Source organism: Leptonychotes weddellii, chromosome 4 (genome assembly GCF_054177405.1).
Source record: "Leptonychotes weddellii isolate Sample4059 chromosome 4, ASM5417740v2, whole genome shotgun sequence".
NCBI lineage: Eukaryota > Metazoa > Chordata > Mammalia > Carnivora > Phocidae > Leptonychotes > Leptonychotes weddellii.
The window spans coordinates 37,121,151-37,140,549 of NC_138372.1; the positions used below are offsets into that span (position 1 = coordinate 37,121,151).

The following is a 19,399-nucleotide window of genomic DNA, read 5'->3' on the forward strand; positions in this document are numbered from 1 at the left end:
CTAGAGTGATACTAAGTTCCTAGCCCATAAAAAAACCCGAAAAAATCTTTGTATATGTTAATATAATAATGTTGTATAATAATAGTCAAGCACCTCTTTTTATTTTTATTTTTTTTATTGTAGTTGACATACTATGTTACATTAGTTTCAGGTGTACAATGTAGTGATTCTGTAACTCTATACATTATGCTGTGTTCACAAGTGTAGCTACCATTTGTCACTATACAGTGCTATTACAATACCACTGAGTATATTCCCTATGCTGTACTTTTCATCCCGTGACTTATTCATTCCATAACTGGAAGCCCGTACCTCTCACTCCCCTTTACCCATTTTGCTCATTTCACTCCCCCCTCCCTGCCAACCATCAGTTTGTTCTCTTTTTAAAATTTTTAGCACACATTGACATTTAATTATGGTGTCACTCTATTTGTGGAACACATTTCTGTTTCCTTTAGTGTACTTATATTCACACTTATTTGGATGCTTAGCTGTCATGTTACCTAGAAGAGTTCCTAAACTCTTTACATAACTCTTTGATTCTTAAATACCCCGTTCCTTCCCCTGGAATTATTTATGTCTCCCCACTAGACCGTAATGAGAACAAAGACTGTAATTTATCCTTCAACAAAAATGCTTGAAGCACTGTGACAAATGGGGGATCTTTTAAATATTAAAAAGAAAGCTCCACTCTCAGGATTTTACAGTTAAGGTTGGGTATAAACCAAAAGTTAAACAACTAAAATATATTATGATACTCTGATAAAGGTAAACCCAAAGCTTTATAGAAGCAAATAGGAGGAGTTAACTCCAGAATTTAGTCTGGAAGGATACAAACCAGACTGTTAATAATAGTTATCTGTAGAGAAGAAAGTGTATGTGTGTATATATGTGGTATTTGGAGGAGAGAAGTCAAGATAAAGGAATAGTTAACTTTTTACTCTGTTGTATTGTGTGAATCCTTTTAAAGAATGTGTACTTATCACTTGCTTGTGCAATTAAATAAAAAAAAAGTTCATGCGATGAAGGGGTTGAAGGGATACCTGAGAGAGGAAATAATAGCAAAGGCACAGAGACTTTAGCCCAGGAGAATGCATTATATTCAGGGAGGTACAGGACACATTATATGGCTGTCCCATAATAAGCCTAAAGGGAAATGTCAGGAAATCAAATTAGAGAGTTAGATTTGGGCCAACCCAATTTTGTAGGCTCTTAGAGTAGGTAACCAGAAAAGCATGAGAGCATTAGCCAGCAAAGGTGAAGGAGGAAGGCATGGAGGATACCAGAGATAAGAGGTAAAATCTACTAACTTGGTGCATAGATATGGAAGGTAAATGAGCCCTGTCTCAACTGAGTTCTGCAAGAGAATTAAACCCTAGGGCCCTAAGGCTTCTATTATATATAATGGATTAATTTCCTATGCATCTGGAATAGAATTAATTATGTACTGATCCTTGGAAAAAATGAGAAATAATTATTTTTTGTGTTTAAATAAAGGTCCTAGATTGAGAAAGGCCTTGGTAATTGTGTGGAAGATGGTTTTTTATTATTTTCTAAAATATGTCCTATATGTGTAGAAGCAAATAGGAGTTTAGTTTTCAGTATATTGAATTTGAGGTATTTATGGGACATTTGGGAGGAGAGATGGGATAGCTAGTTGAGTAAAAGATTTCTAGTTTTAGTGGAGACCTAGACTGGAAATAAAGTTTAATAGTCATCAGCATATAGGTGTTGTAATTAAAGTCATAGATTCAGATGGATCACCCAACTACTGTGAAGGAAAAAAACCCAAATATTTAAAATAGAGTCTGAGGGAATTATGCCATTTGGGAGATGGGCATTAAAAGGTGAGCCTGATAAAACTAAATCAAGAAATGGAAAGCTGAAGAAACTTAAGGCATAGAAGGCAAGGAAGAAAAGAATTACAAGAATGAGGGAGGGATTGACAAACTGTGTCATTAATGTAGAAAAGTATCCATTGGCCATGGTAATATGGAGATCAATGTGGACCTTACTGAGAGAAGCTTTGGAAGAATGTATGGGCAGAAGTAACATTAGAGTGAGTTGGAAGTGAATAGGAGGTGAGAAAGCAGAGATAGCGAGAGTGAACAACTGTTCCAAGAGGCTTGGCCATGAGGAATAATAAAGGGTTTGTCTTGAAGAAGGAAGAGGATTTTGGATGTTTATATGTGAAGGGAAAAGGTCAATAGGGAGAGAAGAGGAAGAAACAGTACAGAAGAAAGAGAGAAGTGATGGTTAATGGTTTCTGAGCTGAGGAGGAACATTAAGCCATAGATAGAAGGGAGATTCTTCAAGACTGGAAAGAAATACTAATGTAGATTAAATTATAAGTAACTTAGAGGAAATTAAAGGAGTCTTGACTTAATGGCTCCAGATTTCTCTATGAAATAGGAAATTAAGTCATCTGCTGAGTTAGTGGGAGAAAGAGATTAAATGAGAGTTTGAATAAAAAGATGAAATTTTGGAATAGTTACTGAAGGGAATGAGAAGAAGAGAAAGGAACTAAGATTTATTGAAGATCGAATATTTGTAGCCTGTATGGTGAAAGCTTTATATACATTACTGCATTTAATTTTAACAATTGTCATTCTATATATATCAAAAAAAGAATAAACATCTTGCTCATTTCTCACAGCTAGTAAGTAACAGAGCCAGAATTTGAACCCACAGTTTTTGGTGGGTTCTATCAGATCCCATGACAATCTATCAGATCCTATGACTGATAGACCTCTAGGGTTTAACAAAACCCAAGGCAGTATAATTAAATTTGTGGACTATGAGATTTTGTGATGGATAGGGAAAAAAGTAGAGCTAGAAGTAAAGCCAGAGAGTAATAATAAATTGGGGGGGAAATGGGAGGGTTAAAGGTTTAGGAATATCAAGGAGGTAAAATTAAAATTTTGAGGTGAAGGTGAGAGAGGGCATGGAGAGTAGGGGGAGTGATTATAGCTAGCATTTATTAAGTTTTTAGAGTACTAGATACTATACTAAGCACTTTATATGCATTATTTTATTTAAGCCTCACAACCCTTAATAATGTAGATACTATCACTATTTGCATTTGCTAGATGAAGTGGTTTTGACTGTTATTTTCCTAAATTAAACTAATGGGGTCACATTTTCATCAGGCAGCTTTTATGGTTAATTTTATGGTTAATTTTCTTACTACATTTTATGGCTTTTTTGTGGTTAATTTTCTTACTGCATCCTTCCCCTTTCCCCCACCATTCTCTCCATTCCCCCACCCACCCTCTGAGAGAATCATCAGTTTATTCTCTATAGTTAAGAGTCTGTTTCTTGGTTGGTCTCTCTCTCTCTTTTTTTTTTTCTTTGTGCATTTGTTTTGTTTCTCAAATTCCACATATGAGTAAGGTAATATGGTATTTGTCTTCCTCTGATTGACTTATTTTGCTTAGCATTATACACTCTAGCTCTCTCCATGTTGTTGCAGATGGCAAGATTTCATTCTTTTTTATGGCTGAATTGTATTCCACCTCTTCTTTATCCATTCATTGATCAATGGACACTTGGGCTGCTTCCATAGTTTGGCTACTATAAATAATGCTGCAATAAACATAGGGGGGATGTATCCCTCTGAATTAGTGTTTTTGTATGTTGGGAATAAATAGTAGTGTGACTACTGGATTGCAGAGTAGTTCTATTTTTAACTTTTTGAGGAACTTCCATACTGTTTTCCCCAGTGGCTGCACCAGTTTGTATTCCCACCAACAGTGCAAGAGGGGTCCTTTCTCTCCACATCCTCGCCAACACTTGTTGTTTCTTGTATTTCTTATTTCAGCCATTTTGACAGGTGTGAGGTGATATCTTATTGTGGTATTGATTTGCATTTCTCTGATGATCAGTGGTGTTGAACATATTTTCATGTGTCTGTTTGCCATCAGATGTCTTCTTTGAACAAATGTTTGTTCATGTCTTCTGCCCATTATTTATTTATTTATTTATTTGAGAGAGAGAGTGCATGAGTAGGGGCAGGGGCAAAGGGAGAGGGGGAAGCAGAATCCCCGCTGAGCAGGGAGTCCAATACAGGGCTCAATCCCAGGAACCCAAGATCATGATGTGAGCCGAAGTCAGATGCTTAAGGGACTGAGCCACCCAGGTGCCCCTGCCCATTTTTTAATTGGACTATTTGTTTTTTGGGTGATGAGTTGTATAAGTTCTTTATATATTTTGGATATTAACCCTTTATCAGATGTCATTTGCAAATATCTTCTCCCAATCTGTAAGTTGCCTTTTAGTTTTGTTGATTGTTTCCTTTGCTATGCAGAAGCTTTTTATTTTATTTTTTTAATTTAAATTCTAGTTAGTTGACATACAGTTCAATATTGGATTCAGGAGTAGAGTTCAGTGGTTCATCATTTGAATATAACACCCAGCACTGATCATAACAAGTGTCCTCCTTAATAACCATCACCCATCTATCCCATTCCCCACTGCCCTCCCTCCATCAACCCTCAGTTTGCCCTCTATATGTAAGAGTCTCCCATGATTTGTTTCCCCCCTCTCTCTTTTCTTTCCCCTTCCTGAATGTTCATCCATTTTGTTTCTTAAATTCTACACATGAGGGAAGTCATATGGTGTTTTTCTCTCTGTGTGCTTTTTATTTTGATGTAGTCCCAATAGCTTATCTTTGCTTTTATTTTTCTTGCCTCAGGAGACATACCTAGAAAAAATGTTGCTACAGCCAATGTCAGAGAAATTACTGGCTGTGCTTTCTTCTAGAATTTTTATGGTTACAGGTCTCACATTTAGGTCTTTAATCCATTTTGAATTTATTTTTGTGTATGGTGAAGGAAACTGGTCCAGCTTCATTCTTTTGCATGTGGCTGTCCAGTTTTCCCAACATCATTTGTTGAAGAGATTGTCTTTTTCTCACTGTATATTCATTCATCCTTTGTTGAAGATTAATTGGCCAAATAATTGTAGGTTTACTTCTGGGTTTTCCATTCTATTCCATTGATATATGTGTCTTTTTTTTTTTTTTTGGCTTAAAACATTAGGCATTTATTTTTCTCAAGTAACAAGCCTTGAAGACATTATAAGTTTTTACTTTCAGCATCAAGTGGTGACATATCTAAGGTATGAATAAGGATTTATCGCAGTCATTGCATAACATATTTCTCCCATAGGTCTGTTATTCAGATGCTTTCTCCCATTCTTTACATTCAGTTTTTCTCTGCAGTTGGCATTTGCTTTTATGCCTTACAGAATGAGAGTTCACTAAAAATTATTGCATATGGACATTACTAGGAGTTTTACCCAGCATGAGTGCTCTCATGATGCCGCTGAAGGGATGAGAGCTTACTGAAAGCATGTTCACAGACATTGCATTGTTAAGGTTATTCGCCAATATGGACTCTTTTTGCACAGTAAGATTACACCTTACACTGAAGGTTTTCCCACACTGATCACACTCATAGGGTTTCTCTCCAGTGTGAGTTCTTATGTGTATTGTAAGGGATATATGCCTCCTAAAAACTTTTTCATGCTCACTATACTTGAAGTGTTTCTTTTCCCTGGTGTGCTTTTTCATATGTCTCCTATGAGGTAAGAGACCACCAAAGGCTTTCCCACATTCCTTACATTCATATTGTTTCATTCTCATGTGAATTTTCTTGTACAAAGTGAGGAAAAATTTCACTCTGAAGGCTTTCCCACACTGATTAGGTGCAAAAGGTTTCTCTCCAGTGTGAATTCGCACATGTTCTTTAAGGCATGAGTGATCCCTGAAGGCTTTCCCATATTCATTGCATGTACATGGTTTCTCTCCAGCATGCATTTTCTTGTGCACATTAAGATTACAGTTCATTCTAAAAGTTCTCCAACACTGATCACACTTGTAAGGTTTCTCCCTAGTATTTGTATGTATCCACAGGTGTGCTTTTCCACAGTGGCTATACTCAACACATTTCTCTCCAGTGTGGATTCTCTTATGTCTTGTAAGGTATGAAAGAATACTGAAGGTTTTCCCACAATCATTACAGGCATAGGGCTTCTCTCTGGTATATATTATCTTGTGCATGGTAAGCCTAAAGCTTCTACTGAAGGTTTTGCTGCACTGATCACATTTGTAGGGTTTATCCCTTGAATGAATTCCTTCATGTAGTCTGAGAAGGAACTATCTCTGAAGGTTTTTCCACACTCTGAAGGTTTTTCACAGGGCTTCTCCCCAGTGTGAATTCTCTTGTACCATGTAAGATAAGAGGTTCGGGGCGCCTGGGTGGCCCAGTCGTTAAGCGTCTGCCTTCGGCTCAGGTCATGATCCCAGAGTCCTGGGATCGAGCCCCACATCGGGCTCCCTGTTCAGCGGGAAGCCTGCTTCTCCCTCTCCCACTCCCCCTGCTTGTGTTCCCTCTCTGGCTGTGTCTCTCTCTAATAAATAAATAAAATCTTTAAAAAAAAAAAAAAGAGGTTGAACTGTAGACTTCCCCACATTGGTTATATTTAAAAGGATTTTATGCACTATGGTTTCTCATGTGCAATGCAATGGATGAATGGTTCTGTAATACCTTACCACACTGGCTACATTGTTTCTCTCTAATGCAAGTTTTTTCATGCTTACGTTGTAAGATTGAATTTAAGACTTTCCTAGAGTCAATGCATTCATAGGATTTCTCTTTTGTATGTTGTCTCTTGTGCACATCTAAGAAAGAACTAATGAAGGTATTTTTATCATTTTTATGGTCATTGAATTTTTCCCCAGAAAGAATGCTCTCATGTGGGTTAAGGTGTGAAAAATCTCTGAGGGCTTTCCCATGATGAAGGAGTTGATGGGGTTTCTTTTCAGGATAAATTCTCTGATTCTGAGTAATGCTAGATTTCATGCTCAAGGCAATTTTATTCTGCTCAATGGATCTGCCTCCATGAGTTTGCTCCTTCTTCTTGCCACTGAGTGCTTCCTTCTCCAAAATATCTTGTTTATGTTGTGATTGGGTTTTTTTTGTTTTTTTTTTTTAAGATTTTTTATTTATTTATTTGAGAGAGAGAGAGCGCATGAGAGGGGGGAGGGTCAGAGGGAGAAGCAGACCCCCTGCCGAGCAGGGAGCCCGATATGGGACTCGATCCCGGGACTCCAGGATTATGACCTGAGCCGAAGGCAGTGGCTTAACCAACTGAGCCACCCAGGCGCCCGTGATTGTTTGGTTTTAAGGAGAACCATCCAATTTGAACAGTTATCTGTTTTAGTTTCATCTTCTTGTTCCATCTGGGTGATCAGAGTGGGTTTGCTGAGCTGCTTTTCCAGAGATGCCAAGTATCTATAGTTCTCCAGCATCACATCTCTGTAGTTTTCTCTGATGTGAATTCAACAATGCCCATTCCTCCTGGGTGAAGTCCATGGCCACATCCTCAAAGGTTATTGAGTTCTGTAATGCAGAGTGGATGTTTTCCACTTCTGTGATCCTCTCGTGGGCACCAGCAGGGTCTAATATAGCAGACAGATGTATGGCCGCCATTTTGCAAGTCCATGATGCTCTTTTTGCTTCTATGGTCCACTGCAGGCAGGGCTCAAAACACACAGAAATCCATAGATCAGTGAGGTAAGGGTTTGAGCCAGGCTGCTGTTCACATACTCCTCAGCTACAGCATGCTTTGAGTCTCTATGTATCTATTATTTTGCCAGTATGGTACTGTTTTAATTACTACTGCTTTGTAATATAACTTGAAATCTGGAATTGTGACACCTCCAGTTTTTTCTCTTATTACATTCTTTAGCAGATTTTTTTTCCAGTGGCATTTCTGACTAATTCATAGAATTTTATGAAATAATTTTAATTGTAATAATTAATGATTTAATATTGTATAACAAAGTGATTTAAAACATCTGCTTTATTATGTTATAATTGTATTTTATTATGCTTTTCAGGTCAAATAAGAGGGAAACAATATCAGTGCTGAATAAAACTACATGTATTAGGCAACTACCATCTTCAAATTCAGAACAGGCCATACTTCAAAGAATTTAATTTATTAAAGTATTGGGGAGAAGAATGATTTTATGGATGTTAGAAAAACAAAGAGTTTCAACAAAAAATATGAAATAAAGGCAAGAATTGGCAACAGAAACTCTTATCTGGAAATATTTTAAGAATCATTTTATAAATTAGAAAGAGTATCAGTGAAAACATAAAAATATCTATTTTAAAAAGAAAAACAACAGGGCGCCTGGGTGGCTCAGTCATTAAGTGTCTGCCTTCGGCTCAGGTCAGGATCCCCGGGTCCTGGGATCAAGTCCCACATCGGGCTCCTTGCTCAGCCAGGAGCCTGCTTCTCCTTCTCCCACTCCCCCTGCTTATGTTCCCTCTTTAGCTGTCTCTCTCTCTCTGTCAAATAAATAAAATCTTAAAAAAAAATAAATAAACAAGAGTAAAGAAACTTAGTTCTACATAAACAGCAAAAGCGATGTTGTGGGGAATTATAAGTTTGAAGAAATACAGAGGTATAGATTACATATTACAAAGGAATTTTAAATAACTTTAAGAAAGAAGGCAATTGAAAAGAATACTAATTCTTTTAACAATGTGATCTGACACATGATTGGTATATGCATTGAGGAAAGCACATGGAAATAAAAAAAAACTTAGTAAGCATCTCAGTATTAAATTTTTTTTAAAGATTTTATTTATTTATAGTGTCAAAAACTAATGATGTATTGTATGGTGACTAACAACATAATAAAATAAAATTTAAAAAAAGATTTTATTTATTTATTTGACAGAGAGAGACACAGCGAGAGAGGGAACACAAGCAGGGGGAGTGGGAGAGGGAGAAGCAGGCCCCTCCCCGAGCAGGGAGCCCTATGCGGGGCTTGATCCCAGGACCCTGGGATCATGACCTGAGCTGAAGGCAGACGCCTAACGACTGAGCCACCCAGGCGCCCCAGCATCTCAGTATTAAATTTAACCAATGCTCTTCAGGATGATGAAAACAAACATTTCAAACTAAAATGAACCAGAAATTATGTTTTTAGTACATTGCTAACATCTCTTAACTCAAAGTTAATTTATCTGAGTTTCAGAACATAGAAACCATATGATTTGTTTCAGTCATTGCATTTTAAAAATGTTTTATGTGTTAAACAGAAAAATAAAGGAAAACACCCACAGTATTTTATTTAAAGCATGTCATGAAGGATTATGATTTTTAAGTAGTTTAATAAATGGTAGAAACACTTGGCAAGTGTTCTCAGAAATATCATTTACCAAAATTTGCCCAAACTGGAAAGCAAAAGTCCTTCATTCTTCTTAACCTCTGTGAAACAAAAATCAACCAGAGTTCAAAAGAGTCACCAAGTTACAGAAAATGTAGGTTTGATTGTAATAGAATAAGCATAAAAAGGTAACTCAAGAAAGTGTTGGAATATAGCAAATAACAGATTTGGAATAAGGTTTATTAAAAAAGCAAACAAAAGTAGAGCAGCTTTAGAATTTATTCAAGAAAAGCTAAATTCCTATTTTCATTTAAATTGGCAATAACTGATCTTTCAGAACATCTTGAAAGACCTTCACTCAGATCTACAAAATAATGTTTCTTTTTTTTTAAGATTTTATTTATTTATTTTTGAGAGAGAGAGAGAGATCACAAGTAGGCAGAGCAGCAGGCAGAGGGAGAGGGTGAAGCAGGCTTCCCGCTGAGCAAGGAGCCCGGTGAGGGACTTGATCCCAGGACCCTGGGATCATGACCTGAGCCGAAGGCAGATGCTTAACCAACTGAGCCACCCAAGTGCCCCAAAATAATAAGTTTCTAAGGCCAAATGGAAGATGTCAGGAAAGAATCAAAAGTCATATATGATGAATTTAAGTTGATAAGTGGCAAAAATGAATCACAAAAGAGACAGTTATCTAAAGTAAAAAATATTCTGAAAAAGAAGCAAAATGTAAGTCTAGAAATGTGATCTATAGTCATCATCACATTTGAGTTATTAAATCCTATTCAAATGATGCAAATATATCAAAAAGGGTAATCACTACAATTATTGGAAGATTCATGACAGTCTCCTAACAAGTTGAAAGCTAGAAAAACTATAGTTTTCTCATAAATACCTTTTTTTTTTAACTACAGAAATGAAGCATCAGAGGGAAACACAGGAACATTTTTCACAAATGTAGAATTTTCTTCTGATGGATTTAAAATCGAAAGCCATAGTCTTATGCCAGGTAAACAAGATGAGAAAACTAGCAGTTCATTTTACATGCTCTTTAATGAGATGGAAGATTCATCATCAAAATGGGACTTTCTTAAGCCTTCTCCTTCAAGTACCTTAAGTAAAAGAAAGAAGTGCTCCACAGATGATGAAACGGTCATAATAACTGTTGGTAAGCTTTAGATCACAATGTTTTTCCTCTAATTGAGTATATGTTGGTACTTTTGTTGTGTTATTTATTAATACTCTAAGGTTTTAACAAGTAGTCTATAGGCTCTATATTTGTCCAACAACTTCACAGGCTATGCTTTTGACAGTTAAGCAGTTGTACAATTTTTATTATTTAGGCTTATGCATTGCATTGAAATATATCCCAGGTTGTAGAGAAAAGTTTCCGAAGGCAATATTTCTCTGCGTGTAATATAAAAGAACTGTCATCAGGAATATGAACACCTGAGACCACCATACTTATCTTGAGTGAGAAATGAAGGATCAAAGCAGTTTTCCCCACTCCCCAAAACTTCTTTCAGTTTTAGGTATAATGGTACTGTACATCACAGGGACCTCTTCAAATAAGAGGTTATGCAGAGTGTAAGGGAATCTCATTGTGAGGTTATAACAAGTCTTCTTTCTAGCAACAAATTATTTCTCTTTTGAAAAAAATATTTGAAATAATTTTGAAGTGCTTATGACCCTTTCTCTTTCATTACACTTAAGCATAATACAGTTTCCCCCCCCAGATAAGCTGACAATGCCCCCTTTCCCTCTTTAGTGTACATATGATAACATGGAAGATTAAAGTAGGTCTGTTTAGTAGGCCAGATGAGTTCCAGGAGAGATTTTCTTTTTTCCCCTGTCACCTACTCTTAAGTTATCTTACACTGATTGGAAAAGGGAATGAAAATGCTCCCCTCTCTTCTGAATAAACATATAAGGAAGCACAAACAAGGTTCAGTTAGTTCTGTATTCCAGTTTTACAATGATAAAGTCCAATCACACAAAATATACATGTGGGAGATGAAAAGTTGAGCATGGTACCCCTAAATCCAGCTTCCCTTGCACAAAGTATATGCCTGGAGCAGCATTGCTTCTCTTGGACATTCCTTCTACCTTTGAAAAATACCCCGTGAAGACTTTTTTTTTCTGCATCCAAGGAAAGAGGATTACACAGGGCATGTGTACCAGAGGAAAGGAATCATATTCATATTCTTCTTACTAACATAATTTTTAGATATTTTTATGCTAAAAGAGCATCTGTCTCTACTGACCTTGAAATATATTTCAAAGCCTTCTTCTGTTAACTTTGCCTTTGCAGATGCCATGCCCAATTGCTTCTTCCTGATTCTTGAAGGTTGTTTTTTTTTTCCCCTTGAGTGCAGCAAATAGGGAGTGCAATAAAGGCATTCTGCACCTAGATCTAAAAGAGTTTACAATCTAGATGAAGGGAAAATTTCCCAGCAACAGGAGTTCCTGAATTTCCTTAAAGAAAAGGGGTTTAAGAATTAGCATTCTTGGGGTGCCTGGGTGGCTCAATCAGTTAAGCGTCTGCCTTCAGCTCAGGTCATGATCTAGGGTCCTGGGATCTAGCCCCACGTTGGGCTCCCTGCTCAGGAGTCTGCTTCTCCCTCTCCCTCTGCCCCTCCTCCTCCCCCTGCTCATGCTTGCTCTCGGTCTATCTCTATCTCTATCTCAAATAAATAAATAAAATCTTTTTTTTTAAAGAAGAATTAGCATTCTCGTTGGACTTGAGGCATTCTCATTGGAAGTGAAGCTTAAAGTATGAAATGGACAGAGGTCATCTGAACTTAAGGATAGTGGTAGACGGGGTTGAAAACTTGAGCAAAATGGAGAAAGATCAGAATATCTTCAGTGGAGAATAAGACACTAAAAATCTGCATAATTCATTGGATTTAATTTACTTCATTAACAAGTAGGCAAAGCAGAAATCATCAGAGAAATAATTGTTTCTAAAGCCTCTGACTACCCATATAAGCCATTCAATTATAGAACCTCAATCATTTTTATTTATTATTGAGAATAAAAGTTCTCATTCCTCATGGTAGTTATGTTCTATAAAGTTGCTGTGAACATTGAATTAACAAATACTGAACTGTTGCTCCTTCGGAAAAATATAGGGTTATGTTCTGATTACATTTTTGTCAACCAGTCAATACATAGTTTTGTTTTATGTGTGTTTTTACTTAAAGACACCTTATAAGGGATAGTTAGTTGATTCATTAACATTGAACTCAGTCAACAGCAGCACTAAAACTCATAGCTGAATGAGAATTATCTACCACATACATTTATTCTGTAAGGCACATCACAGCCTTCATGCACTCAGGAACACTAGACAGTGTTTTGCATTATGCTTCAGGTTTTGAACAGTGAAATCACCAACAGAAAGTACAAAAATGCAAAAACCATAGCACTACATAGATCACAAAAAGGATAATTGTCGACAGTATGAGATCTACAGTAAGAAGGCAGAATGTTGCTTTGTTTGACCTCAGTTAAAAACATGCACATCGACTAAAATTTTTCACCACTCTGCCCATTCACATGCTTGTAAATAACTTTAAAAGCACTGTGAGTATTGATTTTGGGGTTGCAAATAAATTTCATTGAGCAAATGAATTCACAAATATGGAATCCACAAATAATGAGGATCAACCATGATTACTTTAGCAAGGTTTCAGATCCATCTCTCATTGCAGAATTTAAATTGGTTCTGAAAACAAAAATACCTCTCAGAGACTCTATTTATTTTTTAATATGTAGTCTTTAATTTCATTTTCATTGTGTTCAAATTTTTCCTTTCCATCTCTTCTTTTAAAATATAGTTTGTTTTTACTTTTAAAAACTGCTTTATTGAGAAATAATTGAAATACATATTTATGACACTTTGGACAAAGTATGTATACATGTAGATCACTACAGTCAAGATAATGAGTATATTCATTATCCCCAAAAGTTTTTGTATACCCTTTTGTAATCCCTCCTTCCCATCCTTCGCTGTTCCCCATCTCTTAGCAACCATTCATCTGCTTTCTGTCACCATAGATTAGTTTGCATTTTCTAGAGTTTTATATAAATGGGATCATATGTATGTAGTCTCTCTCTTTTTGGCTTCTTTCACTCAGCAGAATTATTTTAAAATTTATCCCTGTTGTTGTGTGTTTCAATAGATTATTTCTCTTTATTGGTCAAAGTATTCCATTGTATGAATATACTACAATTTGTTTATTTATCTGTTGATGGACACTTGAGTTGTTTCCAGTTTGTAGTGGTTTTCTCTTGCTGATTAACAAATTACTACAATCTTAGCTGCTTAGAACAACACCCATGTGTTAGTTTTTAGTTATGTAGAGCAGAAGTCTAGGAACAGTGTGGCCAGATTTCTCTACTTATGGTATTATAAGGCTGAAATCCTGATGTCAGCTGGGCTGCATTCCTTTTTGGTGGTTCTGGTGAAAAAAATCTGCTTCAAAGTTCATTCAGGTTGTTAATTCAATTCAATTCCTTCTAGTTGTAGGACTGAGGTCCTCATTTTCTTGCTGGCTTTCAGTTAAGGGCTGCTCTCAGCTGCTAGAGGCTGCCCTCATTTCTTGCTGCATGGCTCCCTCTAGAGAATTTACCACATACAAATTCCCCTGAAGCTTCAATCTCTGACTTTCCCAGTCTCTGAACTCTAGGCCCAGATTCTTTTTTTCATGTTTTTATTTAAATTTTAGTTAGTTAACATATAGAAAACATATTGTTTTCAGGAGTAGAATTTAGTGATTCATCACTTAAATATAACACCCAGTGCTCATCACAACAAGTGCCCTCCTTAATATCCATCACTCATTTATCCCCTCCCCCCCATCTCCCATCCAGCAACCCTCAGTTAGATTGTTCTCTATAATTAAGAGTCTGTTTCCTGGTTTGCCTCCCTCTCTTTTTTTCTCCTTTCCCCTATGTCCATCTGTATTGTTTCTTAAATTCCACATAGTTGTGAAATCTTAGGGTATTTGTCTTTCTCTGACTGACTTGTTTTGCTTAGCATAATATACTCTGGCTTTATCCACGTCATTGCATATGGCAACATTTCATTCTTTTTAATGGCTGAGTAATATTCATATATGTATGTGGTTATTATATATACCCCACATGTGCTTTATCTATTCATCAGTCAGTGGACATTTGGGCTCTTTCCATAATTTGGCTATTGTTGATAATGCTGCTATAAACATCAGGGTGCATGTGCCCTTCTGGATCAGTATTTTTGTATCCTTTGGGTAAATACCTAGTAGTGCATTTGCTGGGGCATAAGGTAGTTCTATTTTTAACTTTTTGAGGACCTCTAGGCCCAGATTTAAAGGGCTAATATGATTAGGCCAGGCCCACTCAGATCATCTCTCTATCTTACTCATAAGTTTAAGGCATGGATCATCTCCTTATCTTAAACTCAATTGACTTGGGACCTTAATAACATCTGCAAAATCCTTTAATAGTAGTACTAGATTAATGCTTCTTGAATAACTGGGAAAAGGTGCACGTATACCAGGGGCTGGGAATCTGGGGCCATCTTAGAATTCTGCCTACCACAGAGTTTTTGGCTAGTACAAATAAAGCTGCTATAAAAATTGTATGAACATATATTTCCTTTTTTATTGGATAAATATGTAGGAATAGAATGGCTGAATCATATGGTAGGTATATGTTTAACGTTTCATGAAACTATCCAACTATTTCCAAAGTGATTCTACCATTGTACATTCCCACCAGCAATGTATGAGAATTCCAATTCCTCCCCATCCTTGCCAACCTTTGGTATGGTCAGTCTTTCTAATTTTAGCCATCCTAATGGGTGTGTACTGATATTTCATTATGATTTTAATTTGTCTTTCTCTAATGCCTAATGATATGGAGAATCTTTTCATATGCTTATTTGCCATTATGTATATCTCGTTTGGTGAAGGTCTGTTCATATCATTTGCTCACTTTTAATTGGACTGTTTGTTTTCTTATTGATGAGTTTTGAGAACTCTGTACATATTCTGGGTATAAGTCCTCAATCAGATGTGTGCTTTGCTAAGATTTTCTCCAGTCTGTGGCTTGTCTTTTCATTCTCTTAGTAGCATCTTTTTTTTTTTTAAGATTTTATTTATTTATGTGACAGAAAGATAAAGAGCACAAGTAGGCAGAGCAGCAGGCCAAGGGAGAGGGAGAAGCAGGCTTCCGGCAGAGCAGGGAGCCCGATGTAGGGCTCGATCCCAGGACCCTTTAGTAGTATCTTTTGAAGAGCAGAAGTTTTAATTTAAAAAAAATTTTTCACTTTAAAAATGCTAGTATAATTAAGATATGGTGTTATTTTAGTTTTGGGTGTAAAATGTAGTGACTCAACAACTCTATACATTACTCAGTGCACATCACAATAAATATACTCTTAATCCCCTTCACCTATTTCACCCATCCCCTACCAACCTCCCCTCTGGTAACTAGCAGTTTGTTCTGTATATTTTAGAGGCTGTTTTTTTGTTTGTTTGTTTGTTTGTCCAGCACAGAGCCCAATGCAGGGCCTACACCCACAACCCTGAGATCAAGACCTAAGCTGAGTCAGATGCTTAGCCAAGAGTCAGATGCTTAACCAACTGAGCCACCGGGGCGTGCCTGTTTGTCTCTTCTTTGTTCATTTGTTTTGCCTCTTAAATTCCACATCCACATTCCACATGAAATCATATGGTATTAGTCTTTCTCTTTTTTTTTTTTTTAAAGATTTTATTTATTTATTTGACAGAGAGAGACACAGCGAGAGCGGGAACACAAGCAGGGGGAGTGGGAAAGGGAGACCAGGCTTCCCGCGGAGCAGGGAGCCCGATGTGGGGCTCGATCCCAGGACCCTGGGATCATGACCTGAGCCGAAGGCAGACGCTTAATGACTAAGCCACCTAGGCACCCCGGTATTTGTCTTTTTCTGATTGACTTATTTCACTTAGCATTATACCCTCTAGATCCATCCGCTGTGTTGCAAATGGCAAGATTTCATTCCTTTTTATGGCTGAGTAACATTCCATTGTGTGTGTGTGTGTGTGTGTATCTTACATCTTTTTTTTTTAATTTAGTATAATTGATGATGTTACTTTAGTTTCAGGTGTACAACTTCACTAATTTTGACAAGTTTATATGTTATACTGTGTTCACCACAAGTATAGCTATCATCTGTCCCATTACATAGCTATTACAATATCGTTGAGTATATTCCTTCTGCTCTGATTTTTATTCCTGCGGCTTACTCATTCCATAACTGGAGGCCTATATCTACTTTTCCCATTCATCCATTTTACCCAGCTTCCCATCCCCCTCCCCTCTGGCAATCATCAGTTTATTCATTGTATTTGTAGTTCTGATTGTTTTTTGTTTACTCATTTTTTTTCAGATTCCATTTATGAGTAGAATCATGGTATTTGTCTTTCTCAGTCTGACTTATTTCATTTAGGACCCTTTAGGTCCATCCATGTTGTCTCAGATGGCATGATCTCATCCTTTTTACGGCTATGCAATATTCCATTGTATATATACAGCACATTTTACTTATTCATTCATCTACTGATGGACATTTAGGTTGCTTCCATATCTTGGCTATTGTAAGTCATGCTGAAATAAACCTGGGGGTGCATATATCTTCTGGAATTAGTGTTTTCATTTTCCCTGGGTAAATGCCCAAAAGTGGAATTATGGGAATGTATGGTAATTCTATTTGTAATTTTTTGAGGAACCTCCATACTGTTTCCCACAGTGGTTTTACCAATTTATATTCCTACCAACAGTGCACCAGGGTTCCTTTCTCTCCACATCCTTGCCAGCATTTGTTGTTTCTTGTCTTCTTGATTTTAGCAATTCTAACAGGTGTGAGGTGATATCTCATTGTAGTTTTGATATATATTTCCCTGATGATGACTGATGTTGAGCATCTTTTCATGTGTCTGTTGGTATACCACATCTTCATCCATGCATCTATTGATGATCACTTGGGCTGCTTCCATAGTTTGGCTACTGAAACTAATGTTGCAATAAACATAGGGGTTCATGTATCCCTCTTAATTAGTGTTTTTGTATTTTGGGGGTAAATACCCAGTAGTGCAAACACTGGATCAAAGTATAGCTCTATTTTTAACTTTTTGAGGAATCTCCATACTGTTTTCCACAGTGACTACACCATTTGCATTCCCACCAACAGTGCAAGAGGGTTCCTTTCTCTCCACATCCTTGCCAATACTTGTTTCTTGTGTTTTGTGTTTCACCATTCTGACAAGTGTGAGGTGATATCTCATTGTGGTTTTGATTTGCATTTCCCTGATGACCAGTGGTATTGAGCATCTTTTCATGTGTCTGTTGGCCATTAGGCTGTCTTCTTTGGAGAAATGTCTGGTCATGTCTTCTATTTTTAATTGGATCATTTGGTTTTAGGGTGTTAAGTTGTTATCAGTTCTTTATATATTTTAGATACTAACCCTTTATCAGATATGTCATTTGCAAATGATCTTCTCTCAGTCCATAGGTTGCCATTTAGTTTTGTTGATTATTTCCTTTGCTGTGCAGAAGCTTTTTCTTTTGATGTAGTCCCAATAGCTTATTTTCTCTTTTATTTCCCTTGCCTCAGGAGACATATCTAGAAAAATGTTTCTAGAGCCTATGTCAGAGAAATTACTGCCTGTGCTCTCTAGAATTTTTATGGTTACAGGTCTCACATATAGGTCTTTAATCCATTTTGAATTTATTTTTGTAGATAGCCAAAGAAAGTGGTCCAGCTTTAGTCTTTTGCATGTGACTGTCCAGTTTTCCCAACATCATTTGTTGAAGAGATTGTTTTTTTCTCATTGTATATTCATTCCTTCTTTTTGAATGTGTCTATTTTAATGCTAGTACCATACTGTTTAAATCACTATAGCTTTGTAATGTAACTGGAAGTCCAGAATTGTGATTCCTCATTTTGCTTTTTTTTTTTTTTTTTTTCAAAATTGCTTTTGCTATTCGGGGTCTTCTGTGGCTCCATACAAATTTTAGGATTGTTTGTTCTAGCTCTGTGAAAAATGCTGTTGGTATTTTGGTAGGGATTGAATTAAATGTGTTCAAGGTATACATCACCCTGATATTTATAGTAGCATTATCTACAATAGCCAAATTATGGAAACAGCCCAAGTGTCCATCGACTGATGAATGGATAAAGAAGAGGTAGTATGTATGTATATATATATATATATGTGTGTATGTATGTATACGCACACATATAAATATATAATGGAATATTATTTAGCCATAAAAAATAATGAAATCTTGTTATTTGTAATGACATGGATGGAACTAGAGAGTGTTATACTAAGTGAAATAAGTCAGAGAAAGATAACTACCATATGAATTCACAAATATGTGGAATTTAAGAAACAAAACAAATGAGCAAAGGGAGAAAGAGAGAGAGAGACAAACCAAGAAACAGTCTGTTAACTATAGAGAACAACGTGATGGTTACCAGAATGGAAGTGGGTAGGGGGGAGGGTTAAATAGGTGATGGGGATTAAGGAGGGCACTTGTGATGAGCACCGGGTGTTGTATGGAAGTGTTGAATCACTATATTGTATACCTGAAACTAATATTATACTGTATGTTAACTAACTGGAATATAAACAAAAACTTAAAAAAAAGAAACTATCCTATGTTTTTTATCCTTTCTCTTATTGATGTGACATACTACATTGATTGTTTTATCTATATTGAACCACCCTTGCATCCCCAGAGTAAATTCCACTTGATCATCATAAATGATTTTTTTAATGTATTGTTGGATTCAGTTTGCTAATATTTTGCTGAGATTTTTCATCTATGTTCATCAGAGATACTGACCTGTAGTTCTCTTTTTTTTGTGGTGTCTTTATCTGGTGTTGGTATCAGGATAATGCTGGCCTCATAGAAAGAATTTGGAAGTTTTCCTTCCATTTCTATTTTTTGGAATAGTTTTTTTTTTTTTAAAGATTTTATTTATTTATTTGAGAGAGAGAATGAGATAGAGAGAGCGTGAGAAGGGGGAGGGTCAGAGGGAGAAGCAGACTCCCCGCCGAGCAGGGAGCCCGATGTGGGACTCGATCCCGGGACTCCAGGATCATGACCTGAGCCGAAGGCAGTCGCTTAACCGACTGAGCCACCCAGGCGCCCCTATTTTTTGGAATAGTTTAAGAAGAA

General features: G+C 36.6%; 1 protein-coding gene across 11 annotated transcripts in view; it reads left to right on the top strand.

The window, feature by feature from the left end:
* Positions 1–19,399, top strand: part of C4H1orf185 (chromosome 4 C1orf185 homolog) — a 206,602-nt gene that overhangs the window by 98,708 nt on the left and 88,495 nt on the right. For 9 of the 11 annotated variants that reach the window (XR_014144500.1, XR_014144502.1, XR_014144499.1 and 6 more), the window contains one exon: positions 10,099–10,352. The exons of the other annotated variants lie outside the window; for them this stretch is intronic. Coding sequence is in view for 5 of the 9 variants with exons in the window: in XM_081816921.1 (XP_081673047.1) it covers positions 10,187–10,352 (166 nt within the window). In the remaining 4 variants the exon portion in view is untranslated. The remainder of the gene's footprint in view (positions 1–10,098; positions 10,353–19,399) is intronic. 11 annotated transcript variants of the gene reach the window in all.